Consider the following 22,926-nt stretch of genomic DNA (forward strand, 5'->3'; position numbering starts at 1 on the left):
CACACAGATGAGATCTACAGGACTTTGGGCTGGGAAGGTGCCTGTGTTGTGGTCAGTGTTGGACTGGTGTATTGACTTCAGTGTGATGAGATCTGGGAAAGGTCTGCCCCACAAAACCCCTCCTGAGTGCTGCACCAGTTGGTGCTGGGGTGGCCTCCCTTCGTGGTCAGCCCACTTGCCCCTGTGGTTTTTAGCACATGGCTTGGCCACACGGGTCAGATGGACTCACTTCAGATGGGAACAGACTTGTTCAACCATAAACACCTTTACTGTGTAAGCGAGATAGTATCTTCAATGTACTGCTCTCTGAGAGAGCCCTGATAACTCGGGCTGTTTTTGCTTCTCATACTTTCCTTATGGCTGGCACTAGAGGAAGAAACACCCACCCAGTCATTACCACCTCCTTTCCCAGAAAAGTGTGCCAGCTCTTGCCTTCCCTGCCTCATGGGAGAAAGGTAACACAATAGCTTCCCTTGTCCCGAGGGCAAGTCTGGCTGGCACAGCACACATCCTCCTCGACCTTCGCTCCATGAGCCCTTCAGGGAGAGTACTGACCAAAGAGCAAAGCAGCTCCATGAAAAACAGCAGGTGAAAATTCCTGGCAGTTAAAACGGAGCAAAGACTTTTGAGCCATAAAGCTTGAAAGTTCTGCAGGTGTCTGGCTTTGTTGGCTGAGGAAACACGGGCGAAACATCCACAAGATAATCTCAGCCACGGTCTGGATGTGCTGGTTTTGACAGAGCCTGGAAGAAAATACAGAGAAACCCTGTCCTGAGGTTTGTACAATGATTCAGAAAGCAATGTGCTGCATGTGATGGTGTCAGAGGTGCTGGTGTTGCACACCTGGCTGCTTTGATCCCCAGAGGTGAGTGAAGGGCTGTGTGCTCTCTACAGGGTGTAGCCTGAAATATTGGCTGTACTTGAATGCACTTACAAGTGCAATGTGGTGCATTAGGGGCACCTGTGAGTGTGTGTATGGCTTAGGACATCCTGTGCAGGTCACAGTTTTGCTTTGGAGCTGAGTAAGGGTGAAATTCTGTTCTCAGCATATCGTGGGTGGCTGGTGGCATGAAACCGTAAGTGTGGAATAACAAATTCCTTTGGACTGTTTGATCTTTTTAATTCTTTAAATTAAATCCATCTACAGTAACCAGTCCCTCCATGTCTGACAAAGTGCTGAACAATGCCTGCATGGTCCCTGTGGAGCCCAGCACAGGCTGTCGGTGTAATCCCTGCTTTGAGCTGATCTCTGCTGTCTTTTCTCTCCTTTATAATGAGCAGAGTTACTTCCTAACCTCCGACTGTTAAAGCTGCATATACAACACACAGACATTTAATTTTCCCTCTTTCAACTTTGTGAAAAGCATTTGTTATTTTTGAGGAAGCTGCATAAGCAACTCTGCTTCCCCTGAGCTGCTTTTTCACATCTTCTCGCTCCACAGATTGTGATTTTTAGTCCTGCTTAAAACCCTCTGCCAGGGGTTCCCCAATGGCCATGCAGACCATGAGGCAGAAGAGCAGCATGAAGAACTAGCACTGTGAAAGTCTGCTCATTGGCATGAAAAACCACAAAGCTGGTGTTAGCAGCAACAGTTTTGAGAATTCTTTGCAGTCCCTTGAAGCAGTGTGATTATTATGTGTCTTATTTTGCTTGAGATATTTAGGATTAGCATCAAAATGAGCCAGTTCTTGAAATGTTTTGGTTGCCAAACAATACAGCCCACTGGAGGCAGATGGGGCTGGACTGAAAAGCCAAGCAACAGGGCTGAGTGAGACTTCTGTCCCCAAGATCTCTCTGCTGTGTGCTTCTAGGATATCAGCACAGCCAGCAAAGTCTGCAGATTACTTATTAAAAAAAAAAACATATATGACATTGTGGTTCAAAGGTTCAAGGTTTGAATGAAGAAGATCTATGTTGACAAGCTGCTTAGAACTCTTAGGCCAAGAGGTGAGGAATTATTGGGCAGTGTTGATAGAGGTTTTGCTCTTGTAGGGTAAATATTCCCCCCAGAAATCCTCTTTCTGTCCTTTCTCTCTTTTCCATTCATCCTCTTTGGGAGCCCAGTGGTTGCAGGGTCCTCCTGTGCAGGGTGAAAAGCGGCAGCACACAGCATCTCATGGGCTGGGAGCAGTGCAGAAACAGAGTAATGGAAAAAGGAGGCACCTGCATTTTGGAGGTGGAAGTTTGTAGTCCATAGGCAGCTCCAAGACCTGTCTGAAGCTGCTGCTCCTCCATCAAATCACAGATCCAGAGGCTTTCTGCTGCCCTAGTGAACGGCCACAGTCACCGGCAGTGAGCGTGGGGAAAAGTCCTCCTGGAACTGAGTCTGCTGGGTGGATTCTGGCGCCAGCTTCAGGCACATGCTGGCCTCTGTCATGCTGTTGTTGTTGGCAGAGCTGCTGTTGCGACAGGGCTCTTTGGCGGGGCGAATGGCCACCAAGAACTGGCGCTTGAAGGTCTCGCTGAGGGCGATGTAGAGGAAGGGGTTGAGGCAGCTGTTGGCGTAGCCCAAGCTAATGGCAAAGTTGTAGGCATAAAAGAAGGCCATGGATGGGGTGTCGATGCCCAGGTGAACGAGCTGGAGGATGTAGAAGGGAGCCCAGCAAATAAAAAAGGCAGAACAGATGGCGACTGCCATTCGGGTGACCTTCTTGGTACGCACCTGGAGACTCCTCTGGGGCAGCGGCACCACGGCGGTGGCCATGTGCTGGAGGATCTTGAAATAGACCACGCAGATGATGACCAAGGGCACAGCAAAGGCCAGCATGAACTGGTAGAGGGTGAACCAGTAGATGTCGGTCTCTGGGTTGGGGAGCAGGAGAGCACAGCGCACGGTCCCGTCCTCCAGGGGCATGAGGCCTGCGTACATCCACACGGGGATGATGGTCAGGAAGGACAGGAGCCACACCAGGCAGATGACGAGAGCAGCAACACATGGCGTACGGACGTAGGTGGACTTGAGGGGGTACACGGTGGCCAGGTAACGGTCCAGTGTCATCACTGTGAGGATGTTGGTGCTGGTGATCTGGCTGTTTGTGTCCAGGGCGGTGATGATGGTGCACAGGGGAGCTCCAAAGTACCATGAGCCATTGCCTAAGAGCTGGTGGATGAGGAAGGGCATGCCCAAGAGGAAGAGGAGGTCCACGATGGAGAGGTTGAAGATGAAAATATCAGGCACGGTCTGCTTGCATCTCAGCTTCTTCTTCTTGACGATAGTGAAGATCACAATGAGGTTCCCCATGATGCCCAGGAAGCAGATGATGCTGAAGAGACTGGGCATGATCACATTGGTGTGTGGTGCTGGCTTCTCTGCTAATGCCAAAACAAACCAAAGCAGTGAGTGCAACCCAGAGACAACCTCTTTACAATTCGGTGTGCTTGCCCTGTCCTGCAGATGGACCCATCCCCATCAAAGACATAGATTGGAATGATTTTAACACCCTTTCCAGCACTTGGAGAGGCTAAGCTGGGGATTTGGCACTTCCTTTTCTGCCTCTCAGTACGTGCAGCATGCCCAAACCTGACTATGTGCAGGCATCTTTCCTCAGCTCTCCTGATGTGCTTCTGTCCTGCCCTGCAACTCCCCAGCCCTTTTTTGAGGGACTAACCTCTGGCTGGTGTGCCTCTGCATTCACCAGCACCTGACAGAGTTGAGAGTAACTTTTACTCCATGGAGTGAAGTGTTTTTGAGGGGAGTGGGTGAGGCAGCTTGTGCTTCCCACACTGGAGAAGTAAAGCCTTTCTGTGGGTGCCAAAATCTGGATAAAGTCTATACTCAAGCTGCTGTCAGAAAGCTTCAGTTCATCTGTTGGGTAGTTTATCTATTGTATGGTGTGAGACACAGAGTTCATTGACCATGCAGGCAGACACCTCATGCTTATCTGTATTGTGAGATCTGGGACTGTACCCTGGCTGTGTCCCTGTTCTCTTACCAAGGTTAGGCCAGAGAGCACTCTCCTTTCCCTCTTCCTTCCCTGCCTCTCTCACTTTCTCCAATTTTTTTCCTAATAAGAAATCCAAGTATGTGGTCAGACAATGATTGGGAGTATGTTTCAGAGGGGCCCTTCAACAGGGATTGTCCTAGGAGAAAAACAGCTCAAAGCTACTGTCTTAGAGTTCTGGATGTGATTGGATTTCCAAGGCAAAATTCTTGCCTGATAATACTTAGCTTATCCACACCAATGCTTGACTGTTGCTCTTTGGGGTGGGACCCCCAAACATAATCAAATTCACATTGGCCTTGTCCCTCACCAGGGTGTAAAATCACATTTTGAAGCCACAAGCTCTTGGGCACAGGAGGTGGTGTTGAAGGCAGTGATGGTGGTGCTCTCTGTTCTGCAGGGTTCCCCTGTGCTGAAGTCTAAGACAGCCCTTCTTAGCTGAGGCAAATCTCATTTCATCTCATTACTCCTCTCCTATGGGACCTGGTGGGGTTTTTTTTTCTAGGAAATGGTTTTGTGTGAGTTATTTACCTGGCTGTACAAGGACTGTTCGTGACAGCCCCTCAGCCCAGGCTGCCTTTCATTGAATTGCAGATGATTCAATGTGCTGCTAATTGGAAATGCTTTCAGGCACTGAACTGTTCCATCTCCTTAGCAGCAGAAGTGGGGAAGCCTCCTCCAACAGAACCTAGGGAAATCTTGACAATTAGATTAAGTGGAATAAGAGATACTTGCAGGTGTAGTCTTTGCCAAAGCAGTGTCTGTTTGCTGAAGTGGTATTTGCTAACTTTGACCTCTGGAATTCTTGAGTACAAATTTCTCCACATTTCCTTCAGTGTGAAGAGAAGTTTGATGGAATTAGCAAGATAACTGGGGCTACACTGCTGGCCTGTGGCTGGAAATGTGTGTGCCATATTTCAGTGCTCTTAGAAGTGGCCATGATGAGCTGCCACTGGCTCAGTCCTTTTGGCTTTAGGAAGCAGCCAGCTTAGGCATGAATAAGTCCAAGGCCAATGCCAGAACCCAATAAAGCAGTTCCTGCACTATTTATTGGGAAGCCTCTCTGCAGGTGTTGGAGAGCAGCCAGTGAGGCACAGAAGAGCTAGCAGGGGGCCTGAAGGTGGAAGCCAGGCTTGGCTGACAAGACAAAAAAGCCTTGTCCAGACCGTTTGTGGGGGTTCAAGTGCTCCCTGTTCCTCCTGGTGACCTGTTAATGCAAGAAAATATCCCCTGTTATGTGATTTTTAGCAGATAACCTACAGCCATCAGCACCCTCTTGAAATCTGACACTCTTGAGCATCCAAAGATATCTCAAGCCTCCTTAATGCTAGAAGATGGAGGACCAGAAACTGGAAGATGATGATTCTGATCCTGCTGTTCTGCATGGAGCTGTTATGAATTCTGATCTCCTTTCTTTTAACTGCAAACCTTATGAGTGTGGTGGGAAAGGATTGTTTGAGTGAAACATAAATGCCACATGGTTAATGCCAGCTGGAAATTGGGACAAAATGTCCCTTTCCTTCTGTGTAATCGATGCAGTGTTCATGGTGATTCCGTAACATTTGGAATGAGCTCAGCCAGACTCAGAGCAGGATGTGTGCAGGCCCAAAGGCTTTGTGTGAGGGTGGGCTGTGCAGTGCTGTAGCACCTGTCCTGCTGATGCTGTCTGTACAAGCAGGACTTGCATGAATGATCAGCTGCACTAATTTGGAGCTGTAGTTCATGTGTGTTTTATGGGCTGGAGTCACAAGAGCACATCTATCAAATACTCAAAAGTTCTGTCTTTTCTAAAGTCTCTTTCATCTTGAGACATCATTGAATCTGAATTTTCAGTGCTGCTTTTGTGCATATCCAAGTGAATATATTTTGTATTTAAGCAGCTGCTTCAGGCATTGATTTGTCCTTGTTTGTAGGTCTGTGGCTGCCCTGATAGTTTTTCTTAAAGTCCCAAAGGGGCTGCTCTATGTGAACTGAATGAGGACTGGGCTAATTTTTTTTCTCTAAGGTGGTTGTTGCACTAAGCCATACTCTGATATGTAATAGACTTCATCTTCACTGCATTTCATAAGGAAGTACCTAAGGCATACTTTTGGTTTTTAAAGGACTGTTCTGGTGCAGAAAGAGTCAAAGACCACGTATAAACCACCTTCTGTTGAAGAGTTTCACCAGCCTGAGCCATTGAGAACTGTATTGCCCGACCCTAAACTATTGATTTGAAAACAGGGTCGGAATGGAGCAAACGGGAGGCTGGTAAGGATCTCTGCATCCCTCTCCAGCGCTGTCTCATCTTTTCTGTGCTTCCCCTCCTGTCTAGCTTGGCTGGTTCCTCCCTTCCCAGCAGCCAGGACCTGCGGGCTGCTGGAGTTTGCTGCCTGGCAGCCAACAGGTAGCGGCTGGCCCGGGGCCGGGCGGTGTTTCAGCGCTGTGCGGGGCCGGGGGGTCCCGCAGCCCCGGGGCGCCCAGCCCGTCCCTCCGCCCGCCCGGCGCTGTCCGGCCGCGGGTGCTGAAGGCGGCACGGCCCGGGCAGGGTGGGGGTCCCTGTCCCAGCCCCCATCACCCGCAGCCCCTCCGAGCCCCGCTCAGCCCCGCTCACCTGAGCCGTTCTGAGCCTCCGGTGCCGAGAAGTTGCGGGAAGAGTTGCCGGGGGCCATGGCAGCGAGTGCCGGGAGCCGGGACGGAGAAAGTTGGGCAAGTTCCCCGCGCTGGGACGGGCCGCTCTTTCCCCCGCGCTGTCCCGGCGGAAGGCGGGAGGAGGAGGAGGGAGCCCTCCCTCCCTGCCAGAGCCGGCGAGCGGCGGCTGAGCTCGGCTGCGCTCGGTGCCGCTCCCGCCCCGCCGAGCCCGAGCAGGTTCTGACATCAAGGAGCAGCTGACTCGGGCAGACGCCGGGGGCGAGCATCCCTCGCCGCTGCCGGTGGGAGGAACGCGGGTGCGGAGCGGGGCCGACAGCGGGGCTGGGCAGTGCCCCCGCACATCACACCCGAGGGCATGGCTGGGATCCGCGCCCTCCCGGGGCCTGCGCTCGCCGGCGTCAGGAGGAGTACCAATTTTTTTTTATTTTTTATTTTTTTAAGTAGCTCTGATCTGCCTTCAGTGTGTATTTTTCTCTTTACAGACACATGCACTTTTAGTCCCTGAGCCATAGGCACAGTCCCAGTGGGGCTGAAGGATGTTAAGAAAGCAAATTACCCACTGAAAACTGTTGCTTTCACTCTCTGATGCCTCTAACTGCAATTCTAACCTGAGACACTTCACTTGTAATTAATTCTCTGCTGTTTTCTGCTGTTCTGCTTCTTGCCACAGCTCATTTGCTTCCCAGCTCCAGAAATTAGCTCTGTTGCTAGCTCAGATTTTATTTGTCTTCTATTTGCCTTAAAAATACTAGGCAAGGACTCCCTTGGGTTTTGAGAAGCTGTTTTACTCCTTTTCTTTGCATTGCCAGAGCTGTAGCTTGTGCTTTTCTGTGGCTTTGAGCTGATGATTGTCTTGTGCTCCTAGCCACTGTTTATACATGAGATGGATTCCTCCATTACAGTTTGATAAATCACATGTTACCAAGGCAAACAGATCGTTCTGTACCTCAGAGCACTTCCTGGACTGAAAAAAACCCATGGTATCATGTCAGAAGCCTGTGAGAAATCCTTCTGCCTATGAGCAGCAACAGGCAGGGTTCTCTCTGTGGCAGAGCACAGTGCAGTGGATATGGTTTGCTTTATAAAAATGACATATGTCTGCCTGGAAATCTCCCTTGTTTCTGTCTCTTTCTTTCTGTAGTTGCAAAGGTTAGCATCAACTGAAGGAGAAATTTTTTGGAGCTTCATAATTTTGTAGGAATCAATCTGTACCTGTAAAAGGGAGGTGAACACACAGAGCAGCAATCCCAGCCAGATTTGGCAGCAGCAGTTTCAGTATGGGCCATTTTTGTGTAACCCAAAGAAGTTCATCATTATTAGGTTGTCCTCTAGTGGACCAGCAGCAGACAGAAACCTGGTGCACATTTTGCCCTGGCATTGAAGCTCTTAAAAATCAGAGACGGGATGAAGCCAATTTGTCTGCTCTGCTGTAAGGTTTTTGTTGAGTCTCTGGAGTTGCCTCAGTCAGTGATTTGCCTGTGAGTTTTTTTCCATGGCAGGTATCTGTGGCATCTAAGTTTTGAACATGTACAATTTGTTGAAAACTGATGTTTCTCAGTTAATACTTTCTTTAAAAACTGTTTCCTTCATATCTTGGATGAATGTTAGTGTTCATCTCTATGAGGTTACTACTGCAAAGCAAGCACTGGTATGTGTGTGGGTGTTCGAGTGTTGTGAGCAGGGTGCTGTTCTCTGCAGAGTGCCTTCAGATAATTTAGTTTTATCCAGGTTTGAAGTATGGATTAGGAGTATTTGCATAGGAAACTGGTAGGCAGTTGCTATTGCAAACATTTTCCCTGCACAGACAGGCTCCTACTCACTTTCCCTGGAGAGGAATGTGGTATCTTATAGCTTTCAAAGAAAAAGTCTGACATTTAAATATAGCAGTTGTTCCAAAGCACACATTTAGTTTTACTTTGCAATCTCAGCTATTGCTGTTCACTTAGAAAAGCCTCACACATGAGGAAGCTGTAATTCCTTCTTCTCAGCTGTAGAGGCATAAAAACCCACAGCAGCTCTGTTCCTGACATGACAAAGCCATGCTCAGCGTCTGAGATCTGCCTCACCACCGTTTCTGTGTCACTATTTCATTACTGGGCTTTTATATTCAGGCTTTGACAAGGTTTGTTTTTCCCTTTTTTTGCTCTGTCAATAATCTGGAAATTCTTGCCCTGGGGAGGGACTGGTTGTGCAGAGTTTTGCCGAGTTTGAAGGGGTAGAGAGACGGGAGGAATTGGAACTGCAGCAACTGGTGATGCACAGCCTGTCTGTGCACAGAGCTTGCCGTCGGCAGCAGGAGCAGGCACAGTAATCGGCTCATTATCTGCCTGAACACTTGGAGACAGCAGCTCTCTGAAGGACTGGTTCTGTGAGTGTTCATCTACTGGAAACTGCAGCAGGGATGAGCTCTCAGGGGACCTTGGGATATAGCCGATGAGTTGTGCTAACCACTGCATGTAATTACAAGGAAGATTGAGGCACTAACCCCTTGAAAACACCTCTTAAGAGAGAGATATAGTAATTAACATTTAGACAGGGAACTGTCATCTCGACAGCCTAATGATGTAGATAAAAGTGAGGAAATGGAGCTCAGCCCTTGAACATAAAAGAAAGAAAAATTACTTCTTCCTACAAACTTGGCATCACCACTACACTTAGACCATCCTGTCTGCAACATCGCTGTTATGAAGAAAGATAGTAATCATCCAAAGCTGCTGCTGGGCAAATTCTGCAACCAGGGAATGAATCTGGCTGGTCTAACAGCAGTTTAACCCTGAAAGGCTCTTGCATTTCAGTAATGAGTTATATTTCCTGTGCCTGTCCCAGCTGGAGATCCTGACTTACGCAACATGAGTGGAACCACAGCATCCCATGGGGCAGAGAGCAGCGCCGGCTTCTGTTACCTGTGCTACTGAAACCATTTCCCCTGCTGGTTTCACCAAATAATTTCTCACTAAATGGAGACTTTCTCATTTGCTAAATATTTATTTAGCACCTGGCTGCTGCTCTGATTTGCACTCTGGAGAGAGAAGCCTTCACTAAGAGCCAGGTTGCAAATCCTCCCTGCTAACTCATTGCTCTCCTTACTCACAACTCCAGACTTACAGAATGGGCCTCTGCATTTTTATTGCTTAGCTCTTTGACTGTGATTACATTGACCAAGTAGCCTAATGGGTGAAGTTTTGTCCTTGTAGTGGCCTTAGGGATAGGGATGATCTCACTCAGGATGTGTTAGACATGGTGCATCAACCTTCCATGCTGACTGAGTGCTGTCTTTGTCTGATAGCTGCATATCAGTCTCCCTTCTTTCCAGGCAAGATCAATAAAACAGTTTCCAACTGCTGTTTCATTTTATCTCGTTTGATGAAAGTGGGTCTTTGCCACATAACATTTTCCTTCCCTGTAGATGAGAAGTGATAGCAAACTTAAACAATTTCCCTAAAGCCACATGCTGAGCTTGAGGTCAAAAATTGACAGCAATTCTCTCTACAACAGCCCTGGTTGCAGCATCTTATCCCTCCTCCTGCAATGTCTATCTCAGCACAACTTTTTTATCTTCACAGAGGGATGTGTACTGAATGTAATGATCTGATTTAAAAACTAAACACAGAAAACTCGTATGTTTGGAGGAGTAGGTTTGTGAAGGCAGCTTGGTGGTGACTCAGGTGCTGCTGTCATTGATCCAGATGTGCACAGCTGTATGTATGGTCTGGCAGGTTGGAAAGAAGCTGATGTTGCCTTGGTGCCTTATTTGATTCAGGTCGGTGCTACAGTGTGATCCAGTTCTGCCCCGAGCTGCTATTTATGAACAAGGAGCTTGAGCCATGAGCAAGCTCCTGATTTCCCAACTCCCAGGCTCTGCTTTCTCTTAGACATGAGCATCTCTAATGAAAGCAGCAGGTGAATTCCCTTTCTCAGCTGCTCAAAAGCCACATGTGGCTTTACAGGAATTCTTCAGCTAAATGGTCATCTAAGCTCTTCTGTTATCTGTGCTGAATTTCTAATTAGTTAGCACAAAGTGGGCATTTATCTGAAACCAGATGATGACCTCCTCTCTCCCTACTGGTTCCTGCCCTTGAAATGACAGGTCCAGGCTGCCTGGCTCATTCCAGTCCCACACTGCTAATTTGAGGTTTAAGCCCTCAGCCTTTGGCCATCCCACTGCTCTCAGCAAGCCAAAGGCCAGGGCAGCACCTTCTGTGGTTTTGTTTTCATTGCTAAAGGTTAGTGGATCCCAGAGACAAAGGCACAGCCAAAAATAACAAGGGGCTAAGCAGGACTTGCCCTGTGAGAGGCTGTCGGGCTCCAGGGCCAGGTCAGCCGATGTGCTGAGGTCAGGGATGTGGATGTATGCTTGGTGAAATGGGCAGATCCCCCGTGTCCTTGTCAGAGATAAGAAGCTGCCAGCACATCTTGACGTTGGACAGGAACAGCCAGGAGCCCTCAGGGAGACAAATCCTGCCTCAGGGTATGTATTTGTTGTTAGTCATCGATTCCCTTTTACAAGAGCAGGCATTAGCACAAGGAGAAGGCAGCTGGAACCTGAATTCCTCCTGAGTCTGAACTGAGGGAAGAAAGTTTTGGCTTGGGTCTGTGGCTTGTGGATAACTGTTCATGAAGCTCAAGAGGAAACAGAACATGAGGATTGATGTGGAAGGTTGATGATCAAGAATTGGTGTCTGCCCAACCCAAAATGAGTGCTATGCCATCCTTCTTTTCAATGAGAATTAGGATGTTGTTAAGCTTGGAAATGGAAATGGAAATTACAGATCCAAGATGAAGCAAAAGGGAAAATCCTGAGAGGTTCAAGTCAGGGAAACGAGATAAACTCCATTCAAAGTCTGGAAAGAGCTGTCACATGAAATTGCAAATCCAAGTGTAAGGATTTATGACAGAGCTAATAAAAAAAGTGGTGTTTCATAACCAGAGACAGCAATCCTGCTGCCTAGTCCTGAGAAGGGGCAGGCGGGGGGAAGAAAGCAGTAATAGTTGATTTTTTAACTCTACCTGAAGTCCAGTAAAACATTTGATACAGCATGTCACAGGAAATTTTTAGTTTGCAGAAGATGTGAACAAGCACAAAATCTGTAAAATTAATAAGGCATTAAATCCCAAGTGAGACCAAAGTCTTGTGTCAAGAGGGCCATTAGCAGTGGTAGCATGGGATGGGAAACCCTCCTGACACAAACCTGCAGGCCCCTGCAGGAAAAGCTCTGCTCACCTCAGCAGCTGGGTTGCTGGAGCAGCCAGATGTTCCTTTCCTCTCCACTTCCCCCCAGGGAAAACAACCATATGTTCCCTGTGCCACTGCAGGGCACAGTGGCATCTGCTGGGGTTGGAGGCAGTGGCTCAGGGCAGTGGAAGAGGTGGGAACCTTTTAAAATGATAATGAAAAAGTAAAATGATGCTCACTTATGAAAACAATAATCAGTAAAGTGCTTTGCCTCTTGGGCTGTTAAACATGAGCAGAGGCAGATGCTCCAGCAGCAGCAGCCAGCGTTTGTTATCAGCTGGGAGTTCATTAGCTGGAAAGATGGGAGAGGAGCAGGATGTGGGTTCAGTGTGAGCTCCCTGTTTAACATGGCTCAGAAAAAGGCAAATGTGCTTCTCAGAGGGACCTGCTGAGATGTTTCCCTGGCAGGAGTTGTTGTGTAAACTGGGGGTGAGGCTTCCTCTGGAAACCTGCATGGATTCTTCATCTTTCATGTCCAGATCTGCACAGAAAGTTGAGCTGCAGGAACGCTGAGTGAGTCAGGACAGAGTTAGGGCACAGGGAAGTGACCAGGGTGATGCTGGGGATGAACAGGCCTGGTACCACATCCAGTTCTGCAGGTCAGGCTCACAGAAAAGGCGCTTTCTCCAATGGTGCATTCTTTCAGAACCAGTGCAGGTTCCAGAAGAAGGGTTAAACAAGCAGAAGCTGGCCATTTTGCTGGTTGCCTTAAAATATTTGGAGACAGTTCATCTGGATAAAAATCAGCTCCAAATGTTATTTTTGATTGACTCAGTTCCTGGAGGTTTTGCGGCAGTGGAAGATGCAAATACATCACTGCGATGCTTTCTAAATGTCCCAGTTTGCCACTGGGTGTCTTTCTCTCCTCTCTCCCTGATTTTTCCTGTTGTGTGAGAAGGGCTGTTGGTCTGGAAGGCAACAGAGATATTTCTACTGCCTCCAGTCCTGGGTTATTACTCTGTGCAAAAGGCCCCTTCCCACATCTTGAGCCACCATAGCCCCATGGTTCAGCGCACCCAGATCATCTTTCCACTGGCACCGTGCACAGTGGCCTGCTAATGCCTGGGGTTTTTTCCTCTGATCCTTATTTTCCAGACTGGGGTGACAGTCAGTGCCTTTGCAAAGCAATTCTAAATGTGCTAAGTTTTGTGTAACACCATGTGTGTGTGTACAAATCTGGGCTGCTGAGGTTGCAGCTGAGGTTGTCAGTAGACCCAAGAAGCCAGACCTATCTCTAGGTCCAGGATTTATTCCCATCATAAATCATGGTTAATTAAAGCCTTCTTCTGAAAGGAATTTCTTAGCCACACTAGAGGGATAACAAAGTGAAAGCCGTGTCCTTAATCCTGCCCTTTCATCTCCTAGAAATTCCTTCCTCTCCTGTCTCTTTCTCTCCATCCTGATTGTTAAAAGAAATGAGAAATAATTTCCACTTGGAAAAAACCCAAGACAACAAAACTCCAGCCCAGCTGATCACAGCAGAAGCCGAGGAGACGGAGCTGAAAGGAGGGAGCTGTTAATGAAGCATCAGCAGCGAGCCAGGGGCAGGAGCTGGAGCCCATCCAGATGGCACCGCTAATTCCCTGCATCCACTAAACACGTGCGTCCTCCCGGGAAGGGCTCAGCCAAGCCTCTCCACAGCCCTGGTCAGCTGCAGCCTCGCCCCCACCCCAGGAGGGGATTTGACTGGGTTATTCCAGGCCTCCAAATCAACTCATCTGAATTCCCTCTATGGATAGGGAATGACATCTTCCCTGCTGACCCATCGAGGGAAAATGGAGCCCCAGTCTTTGGTTTCCATGCATTCTTGCATGGATGCATCAGTGCTCCAATTGCTGCTCTCCTTCCTGTCAGCATGGCTGGGAAGGGCCAGAAGGAGGAGGAGAGGAGCAGTGGGACGGAGGGATCAACAGGAATGGAGAGCAGAGCTGGCAGCGTGGGGAGCAGAGGTGCAGCAGCATGGCCCCATGGCAGAGCGAGCTGTGGCTGTGCTGGCACTGCCCTGTCTGCTCCTGAGCTCCCACAGCTTCCCTCCATCCACAGGCAGGCCGGATCCTCGTGTTTCCTGGCCTGGCAGATAAGGCGGCCTCGCCATTAATCAGGAGGCCTGGAGAATGGGATCAACGCAAGGCAGGCGTGCTGCACAGCTAATCTCCTTTACTCCCTGATGATGGATGGAGCTCATTGCAGACATTAATCAAGTCTGTGAGTGTGCACCAGGCAAAATGGATTAGACACTGCGCTGTTGGCAGAGGCACGTCCTGAGTCCCTGGGCAGTCCTGAAGGAAGCCCAGCGTGGTGGCAGTGCCAGTCAGGGCTGCAGCACAGTGATGTGGTGTGGGTGACAGGGATTACAGCAGCCAGAGCCCCAGAATTGCCAAGGTGCGTCCCCACTTCCGCTCTGCTGGTGCTGGCTGTGACTCCCCATGGGGCTCAGGGCTCTGAGGTGGATTCTGGTCATGGATGGATTGTGCTCATCCATGGAGCTGCTCTTCTAAACAATGTGCAGAAGGTCCTGGGATGGTTTCAGGGATATTGGAACATCTCCAGTTATGCAGCCCCCAGATCTGCCTGTTACCCAGAGGAGACACAGCTGCCTGTGAAGGGAAGCTCTGGTGGGAATGGAGACGGAGTATCAGGAAGCAGAAGCCACCTGTGAGGCTCTGGAGACCGTGGATTGTCCTGGATAAGCAGGAATAGCATCCACTGACACATCCCAGCCCTGGCCATGGCTCTGCAGAATCTCTTGTGAAAGGCACTTTTCTGGTGTGAGATTCTGTTCCAGCTGTGTGTGAACTGTGTCACTTTGGACATCACGGATTTGAGGAGTGGTGTCTTGGAAGCAAAGCAAAATGTCTTCAGGCAACATGAGAAAAATGTTCTTCATCTGCTTCGTACTGGCATTGGAAGGACCAGCAGTAAGAACAACCCCAAACCCTTATCTTCCAAAGGGGGAGAAGTTCAGGCCTGAGGAAGCAGAGGGAAATGCCCTGGAAAGTTATGGACTGTGCCTCTGCACAAATGTCACGCCCCAGGATGTGGATTTCCAGCACAGCCACCCTGCAGCAGCAGCTCGGGGTATTCCCGGCGGGCAGCCCCAGCCCCGATCCTTGGAGCGATGCCGGTGGCCCACGCGCTCCCTGCTGCACGGCAGCTGGAGGTTGCAATATCCACTGACAGCCAACGAGTTGTGGTTTTCTGATGATTAATGACACCTCCCTCCTCATGGGAGCCATTCAGCCTCCACGCAGCTGGATGATAACGAAGCCAGAGTGAAATTTGGGTGTTTCCAGGGAATGAGGTCCACACGCTTTGAGTGCGGTGCTGCAGTTGTGAGTTGGTTTATTCCCCCCACATTAGTCCTAGAAGGGGGCTCAGTTTCTGCAGGTAAATGTGCCTGACCTTCATTTCCAGGATGGATACAAGAGGGTGGGTGGAATCCAAGAGGTTTGTTAACAGACATTTTCTTTCCCCCCTCTGCCTTAAGTGCAAAGCCCAAATGACATCAAAGCAACAGAAAGTCTAATCCCATTTTGAATCAGTGCAAGCACATGCAGCGAATGTTAAACAGGGAATCCGGCTGCAAAAAAAGGGAGGATTATCTTTAATTTCCTGAGTAAGGGACTAAGCAAGGGAGACAGAGAGAAAAGAAAGGCACAAGAGCAGAAAGAAGTGACTGTCAGCACAGGGAGGCTGGAGGGGGACAAGAAGAGGAAGGCAGGGCGAGGAGGACAGTGAGAGCAGCAGCTCACGTGTACCTGGAGGGGTGAGTCCAGCAGGAGCCAGGAACTGGCACGTGGGAAGGAGCCCCATGCCAGCACCTGCCCAAGTTCCCACAGGGATTCAGGGGAAGGATTTGGGTTTGCTGTGCCAGGGCAGGGGCTGGTGCAGGCTGTAACTCCTGGCTTGCACGTCTTCCAGCCAGGGCTGAGGAGCTGCTTTTCAAGGGAGCTCAGAGCTGGACTGCCAGCCTGGAATGACGTAGCAAGGTGTTGGTTACCTCATTACTTTTGTGAGGGGAAACTATTTGTTGCAAAAAATACTACCAGAGCTTCCTAACCCACCAAGCCCTGCTACCTGTCTGAGAGCTGATTCTGGATGGGTTTCTGTAGCTCTTTGCCACCAGCAAGTCCCACCAGCTCTGCTAAGGGCAGTCACTGCTGCATTTCACACTAAGGCTGATGTTCAGCTTCACAGGGCATGAGTTCATGGAGCTGTGTCCAAGTTCTGGCTTGGGCCTGGGATGTATCCTGGCATTGAAGCCCTCCTGGTGGCAGTGGCCAGCTGCAGGTAGCAGCTGTGCTGTGGCATGGCAGGAGATGTCTGGGGCCAAACCAGCCCAAAGCTCTGTCTGCCAGAGCCTGGTCTCTGTGAGGGAGCTGTGATCCTCTTCCTCCTCCTTGTGGGCAGTGCATCTCTCTCTTGATCAAGCTCCCTAATTCATCTCCTTGGACTGCTTCCAGCAGCAGCTCTTGCCAGGAGGGTGTGTAAGAGGCAATGGAGTAAATACCTACGTAAGCACCTTTGTGTGCAGATCCTCTGTCCTGCTCTCACTTTGCCCTTCACACTGGTGCCTGTGAGGTGGAGTGCTGAGCAGGGTGGGAAATGCCTGGCCTGGATGAAATGTGGGAGATGGATCCCGGTACAGGAAAGGCTCCATGGGGACATGATGTGACTTCTGAGGATCAGGAATGAAACAGAGACTTGCTGGGCTGCTTAAGGACACAAGCAAAGCCCAGCAGTGGGGCACCCATCACCCCTCAGTGCTCAGGGAGCCAGGTGATGTGTGAATAAATGTCAGGAGCTGCAGGAAGGGCTCCTGTGGGTGGCTTTAAATCTGGGCAATAACCTGCTTTCTGGCATGGCCTGATTTGGTGCAGGAGAGGCCCTTCCCCATCCTGCTTCATCCTCAGCCTGCACCCTCCTCCCTGCAGGACAGATCCTGTGATCCAACGCAGCCTCTGCCATGGTGGTGCTGCCCTGGTGCAGGTGCCAGACACCAGCCCTGTGCTGACCCTGAACTGGGAGTGTTTGGACAGCGGTGTCTGCACACCCACCCAGGGAATCAACCCTTGCCATGGGCATCAAACTGCCATTGCTCCCTTGTCTGAGATGCAGCCCTGGGATTGCAGCAAGGCCTGGGGTCAAGATGGGCACACTTTTAAAAACCAGCACTGTTTTTTTAAAAAGGAAAAGAGAAGCCTGAGCCACTGCTGAAAGGGGAGAAGTGTATTTCCATCCAGTTGGTTCATAACATACTTTAAATGTTTTGGATGTCTGGTATGGGCCTTTGCAGATCTCCTGCCCATTCAGTGAGGATGAAATGGCCATGAACTTCCAAGTTTGGTTTTCATGGGTGAGATTTGGGACTGGGAGTCTTGCACTCCAAAATTTGGAGCCATGTTTGTCAGCCTCACCTGGAGCCAGCGCTGGCCATGAAGCTGCTGTGGATACCACTGTGTGTATTGCTTCTGCCAGTGCGGCTGCTTCCATGCCGGGCAGCAAATGCACAGCTTTGAGAGTTTTACCCCATCTCAAAATAAAGTCAGAGTAGAGAGGAGGGGTTTGCACAGCTGCAGGGGCTGTGAGACAAGCCAGGATGAGCTGCAGCTACCCAAGACATGGGCGAACCTAAAAAACTGCTTTGAATTGTTGTATTGAATTTGAAAAAACCCCAACAACCTCCTTCCCAGTACTTTACAAGGAGACGATCGCCGTAGCAGGGACCTCTAGATGGCAACATCGACCTGAGGAGCTGCAAGCAGGAACCGGGGCCCCGCAGAACTGAGCAGCCCGACCCGGCTGGAGCCCCCAGGCCCCTCACAAAGTGAGGAACACAAGTCAGTGCTGCCTTGGGCACCTTTCTGCAGAGGCTGAGGGCAGAGCTGGCCACACAACTGTGCCTGCACCTTGAAACCCCCTAGACTCTAAAACATCTTGTACTGCTGCATAGAATTGTTAAAGGACTTTCTCTGCAGTGAAAACTCAATTGATGCTGTCAGCACCTGCAGGCACAGGGGAATAAATGTCATGGGGGGGTCTGTCAGCTCTGCAAGGTGGGCACGGCTGAAGCCACTGGCAGCTCTTTTGCTGGTGTCACCAACCAGCTGTTCAACCTTCAGAGGTGGCTGGAAAACTGGGATTCATAGGGGGAAATGGGGTCTGCTGCCTGCTCCTCCCAGCTGCACTCCCTGCAGGCAGGGCTGTAGAGGGAAGGCACTGGTGCAGTGTCAGGACTGCCAATATGTGGTTAAATGTTTGGGGCTGCACTAGAAATTGTTGATTTCTAGTAAACCCCTCCAATAACACCCTCCATTCAAAAGGCTTGTGTGACAGCAGAGATTAAAGTATGAATTACCCAGCTTTAGCCACACGAGTGTGGCTGCAGCAGCACAGACTTTGGCTGGGGATGTCAGGGCGCTGTGCCCTTACTGTGGTGTAACAGCGTGTGCTGAAGGTCGTTGGGGTGAAAAAGTCCTTCCCCTGCCTGAAATGGGACACACGTTTTGTACCAAACAGGACCTGGGCTCCTCTTTTGCAAAGTGGGTTTACTCTGTGCTCAGGAAGCTGCAAAGCTTAATTAAGATCCTTAGAAGGACCAAAGGTGCCATATAAATTCAGGGGATTATTATAAATGTCACTGCGCTTTACAAGCTCTGGAAAAACTCAGAGGAGGAATAACAAGACCTTTCACTTCACAGCCCTTTCTAGCAGGGCTACTTAGAGCTTCGTGCTTCAGCATAGCAGCCATAAAATGTTGACATTTATAATTAGATGTGCATAATAATCTCTTTATTCCCGAGCTGAAAAGACAGGGTATGTCTGGAGACGTCAGTCCCTCCTCCTTGCCAAGGATCCCCCTCATTGGGGTTGCTCATGAAACCATCAGTTGGTGAAATGTCTCGGGGGCCTGGTTTGAAGAGGTGTGGGATCATTGCAACTCCCCCAGGGAGCCGTGGGCTGGCCATTTAGTGAATAAAACCAAAGCCTCCGTGTGTTTTTAATCTGATTAGTTGATGATAATCCAGCGGTATCATGCAACAAAAACTGTCCAGCTTTATTAGGCAATCTCTTGTTTTAAAATAACTGTGCTCGAGGGAGCACTTGCCTCTGCTGCTTCTCCTGAAGATTGGCAGAAATAGGTGATTTTTGGTGGTTTTAGTGCTTTGTGAGAGTAGGATTAATCTGGGGCTTGGACAGCTGGGGATCGGATTTTGGTCCCATGGGTGCCATCAGTGGCATTATGCAGCCCCTCTGCCAAAGGGGCTGGGGGCTGGGCAAAGGGCTGAGGGGGAGGGCTGGGGCTGAAAGGGGGGGAAGGCTGGTTCCCAGAGCACCGTGTTGCTCCTGGATCGATGGTGGGGGATCTCTCTCCGAGGCCCGTCCTGTACCAATCCCGGATCAAGCACTGGGTCGGTCCTGTACGATGCCAGTCCCTAAACACCGGCTCGGAGCTGGATTGAGGAGGATGGAGGATTCCCAAGGGAGCCGGTCCCGAACCACTGGCTCGGTCCTGGATCGAGAATGGGGAATCTCCCACCAGCTCGGTTCCGAACCCCGCCGGTCCCGAAGCACCGGGTCGGTCGCGTACCACGCCGGTCCCGCTCCCCATCGCCGGTCCCGGACCGCGCTGCGCGTCCAGCCGGACCCCCTTCAAAGCGAGCCGATGCTCGGGAGCCCGGGGCAGCCCGACCGAGGGCGGAGCGGTGCCGGTGCCCCGGCCCGGCCCCTGCCCCGCTCGACGCCGCATCACGGTGAGTGACAGCCGCCCCGGCCCGGCCCCGCCGCACAACCCGCCGGGCTTTTCCAATCAGGCCGGGCCGGGGAGGGATTTCCTGCCGGGACGGGGCCGGCCCGAGCGGGACTTTGCAGAGTGCCGCGCCGCCTGCGAGCCGGGACCCGCGGCTGCGCTCCGGTACCGGCCCCGCTCCCGCCCTGCGCGGCTCGGGAAGTTGCGGCCGGGCCGGGCCGGGCCGGGCTCGGCACTGCTCGGCGCGCCGCGCTCCGGAGCGGCTCCGCACGGCGCGGGCGGGTCCGCTCCGGTGCCGTCGGTTCGCTCCGGCGCGGTTCGGTTCGCCCGGGCGCCGTTCGGTTCGCCCCGGTGCGGCGGGCTGGGAGCGCCGCCAGGTGAGTGGGGCCGGCGGAGCAACTCGCCCCAGGATGCGCGGAACAACTGGCCTCGGTGGGGGCAGAAATCCCCCCGAGCTCCCCGGAGGAAGGAGCCGCCCCGCGCGGGGGTCTCGGGGCGGGGGAGGCGGAGGCGCGGCCGGGCGGGCAGCGAGGGGGGCCCGGGCGCGCCCGCAGCGGGGCTGGAGCCTCCCGGGGGAACCGCGCTGCCCCCACCGCCCCTCGGGACCCGGCCGGGTGCCTGCAGCTTCTTTGCATCTTTCCTCCGCCACTTACGTAACTGGTTTGGGTTTGTTTGGGGTTTTTTCCCCCCCTCTTCTCCCTCCTTTTTTCCCCCAGCGCTGCCGTTGGCTGCGGGAATGTTTGGGATACTTTGATTCTCCAGGTGGATTCCTGGGCTGGAGGCTCAGCTCTGCTCGTGTGGGAGGGATGTTTTGCTGTTGCTTTTCCAGCTTTGAATTTTTCTCGAATTATACCTTCGCTGCTCCTCTCTGGGGAGGCTGAGGAGGTGCAGGTCGGCATTCGGAGCTCTCGGTCCCTCCGAGTTGCCCGCTGAGCCCCGCGTGTTCCGGGAGCCGAAGCAGCAGCACCGGGGCTGTTTTCCAAGAGAGCGGACAGACTTTTCAAATACAAAGTCGTCTCACCGCCTCACGTTCGCTTCTTGTGAGCGCTCTTGAGGAGCAGCAGAGAGTTGGATGCAGTGCACAGGTTTAAACGAAATAGTTCTGAAGACGGTGCGACACAGGAGGTTTCGGGAGGGGATTTGTTTGCAGCGAGAGGTTAGTGTGAGTCAAGTGGCTGAAACTTTGTTGTAAGGTAGATAAGCTTGTGCATGTGCCCCAGGACGAGGGGAGGTGACGGCTGACCCCGAGGGGGACCAGCTTCAGTGCCGAGGGATTCATCAGCTGAATGAGTGTCGGTGGAGGGAGAACCCCCCAGCCTGGTGTGGGAATCACACACCCCCTTGTTCCAGAAGCCAAGGCAGTACCTGAGGATCATCTTTTCATCTGCCCTGTGCTGCTGCACCCTGGGGAGTGCAGGAACACGGGGAAGCCGTGAGGGGTCCATGGTTATGTGAAGCTGCAGCTCCCGGCTGAGCAATGCTATGCCATGGGATTCTCCTTCTGGTTTTGCCCCCATCCCAACAGGACCTGTCATTGTTGCCTTGTCTCGCCTGTGATTTCCATGCTCTGAACAGTGACCTCGATTGCTTGGAGGAAGCAACACCCGCTGTTACATAAACTGTGGAGAGCGAGTGCTCTAGGAAGGGAGACTCCACCGAGCCACCAGCTGGTTCTGATCCCTTCTGGATGGGCAGGGGGGAAGTTGTGGGGTGATCTGGCGATAGCCTCGCAGCTGGCACGGTGTGTGCTCCCTGCTCTCCTGCACGCACGCTCCTCCCCAGCATTGGAGCAGCCTGCCAGGTGCATGGCCCTGAACTAGGAGAGATTTTCTTGCCACACAGTTTGGGCAGCCCGGGTGCACTGTGGGAGCACAGGCTGGGACATGTGAACTGCTTCTGCAGGACCCTATGCCCTCTCCAGGGTACCCTGGCTGGCCAGGATATGGCTTTGATCCTGTTCTGAGCACAGTTGTCTTGCTGAATTACACCCAGCTCCTCACTGGGGCCGGAGAGAGCTCCTGAACTTGTGAGGTGTCTTGGGTCCCAGGGCATGGAGCGTCCCGGGAAGTTTGGAGGGTGAAGGTTTATCCTTGCACAGGAGGAGAAGAGTGTGAGGCAGGCTGACCCACTCCCATGGGCTGCAGAGAGCTTTGGTTAAACCTTCCCAGCTCCATTCCTTGTGTACTGCCACCGGGAAAGGAGAGGGGGAGACGTCGTGTGCCCCAAGCCCCGTGTGCTGCCCTCAGGGAGGACGTGGTGTGTGTCTGGCCCCAGGAGGGCAGGGAAGGAGCTTTGTCCTGTCCCGCTCTGGGGGCAGCACCCTCGGGAGGTTTCCTCCACAGGTTCTTCCCTCTCCGTTTAACATAAGGACGAGCCAAGTCCCTCCAGGACTAAATATAGTCAAAGTATTCGTTCTTCAGCACGGATACAAAAGCTGTCGCGACGGAGCCGGGAGGTAAATGGCCTTTGGGGGCTGACTCTGCTCTTCCCTCCGCAGGTCCCGGGCTGCTGTGCCGGGGCTCGGCTTGTACGGGGCTCCCCAGCGTGCCTGCAGTGCCGTCACCGAGAGGAATGCCAAAACGAAGGGGCTAATGAGCACCAGAGAGGGAGGATCTATAACTTCCAGATGGCAACGAGCCTGTAATCCCTTTGGGATGAATTAGGGACTCGTCAACGCAGCAGAGCCTGCTGAAGGGAGCAAAGCACACCACCTCTGGCTCCAGGAGTGCTGTGAGAGGCTGAGGGCATCCCAATGCTGCCAGCGCTGGACACCCTGCCTCGAGCTGCCTGGCTTTGTCTCACAGAGCTCTTGTGTTGCTGGGAGCCTGTCCCCGAGCACTGAAGTAATTTTTGTTTTAACTGATTGCATGTTCTCCAACCAAACCCCATCTGGGTCCTGCTCCTCCTGATGCAGAAAGGGACTTCTGCCCTTAACAGAAAGACTTCTTCCTTCTGGTTTTTATGCCCTGTGGGATTGTAAAGTGTCTTTCTTCCTGGATTTCACCTCTCATCAAAGTGTGTTTTGAGGAATTAGGGGCTTATTCCCATGGCTTTATAAACCTCTGGGATCTGAGGGTTTCTCCGTTGCTGCTGCTCCCACCTGCCTGCGATGGGGCGCGAGCAGGAGCTGATCCAGGCCGTGAAGAACGGGGACGTACCTGGAGTGCAGAAGCTGGTGGCCAAGATCAAGGCGTCCAAGAGCAGTGAGTACCTGGGCAGAGAGCCCTGGGCTCCCTCCCCCTGGCTGGGCACTCCTGCCAGTCCTGGGGTGTGAGTCTCAGTGCTGGCCAAGCCGGGGTGCAAGTGCTGGCTCTGACCCCCGGCTCATGAGTTATGCTGCGGCCGGAGGCAGGAGCGCAAGCACAGCCCG

The 22,926-nt window shown here is 51.8% G+C and overlaps 2 protein-coding genes across 6 annotated transcripts in view; one reads left to right on the forward strand and one right to left on the reverse strand.

Annotated features, from left to right (window-relative positions):
* Positions 1–1,065: 1,065 nt before the first annotated feature.
* On the reverse strand, positions 1,066–6,707 carry LOC118693612 (melanin-concentrating hormone receptor 1-like). 2 transcript variants are annotated; one of them, XM_036394318.2, is made up of 2 exons: positions 6,536–6,707; positions 1,066–3,310 (listed from the first exon to the last, which is right to left on the reverse strand). In XM_036394318.2, the coding sequence occupies exons 1-2, from the start codon at positions 6,591–6,593 to the stop codon at positions 2,268–2,270; spliced, it is 1,101 nt and encodes a 366-aa protein (XP_036250211.1). In that variant the 5' UTR covers positions 6,594–6,707; the 3' UTR covers positions 1,066–2,267. The 2 variants fall into 2 exon arrangements, with proteins under 2 accessions (XP_036250211.1, XP_036250210.1); XM_036394317.2 differs by having other exon boundaries at positions 1,066–3,313.
* A 13,086-nt stretch (positions 6,708–19,793) lies between these two features.
* CASKIN2 (CASK interacting protein 2) overlaps positions 19,794–22,926 on the forward strand; it is a 33,706-nt gene continuing 30,573 nt past the window's right edge. For all 4 annotated transcript variants that reach the window (XM_036394856.1, XM_036394857.1, XM_036394859.1 and 1 more), the window contains exons 1-2: positions 19,794–19,933; positions 22,054–22,759. In XM_036394856.1, the coding sequence (XP_036250749.1) occupies positions 22,666–22,759 (94 nt within the window). In that variant the 5' untranslated portion in view covers positions 19,794–19,933; positions 22,054–22,665. The remainder of the gene's footprint in view (positions 19,934–22,053; positions 22,760–22,926) is intronic.

Source organism: Molothrus ater, chromosome 19 (assembly GCF_012460135.2).
Source record: "Molothrus ater isolate BHLD 08-10-18 breed brown headed cowbird chromosome 19, BPBGC_Mater_1.1, whole genome shotgun sequence".
Classification (NCBI taxonomy): Eukaryota; Metazoa; Chordata; class Aves; order Passeriformes; family Icteridae; genus Molothrus; species Molothrus ater.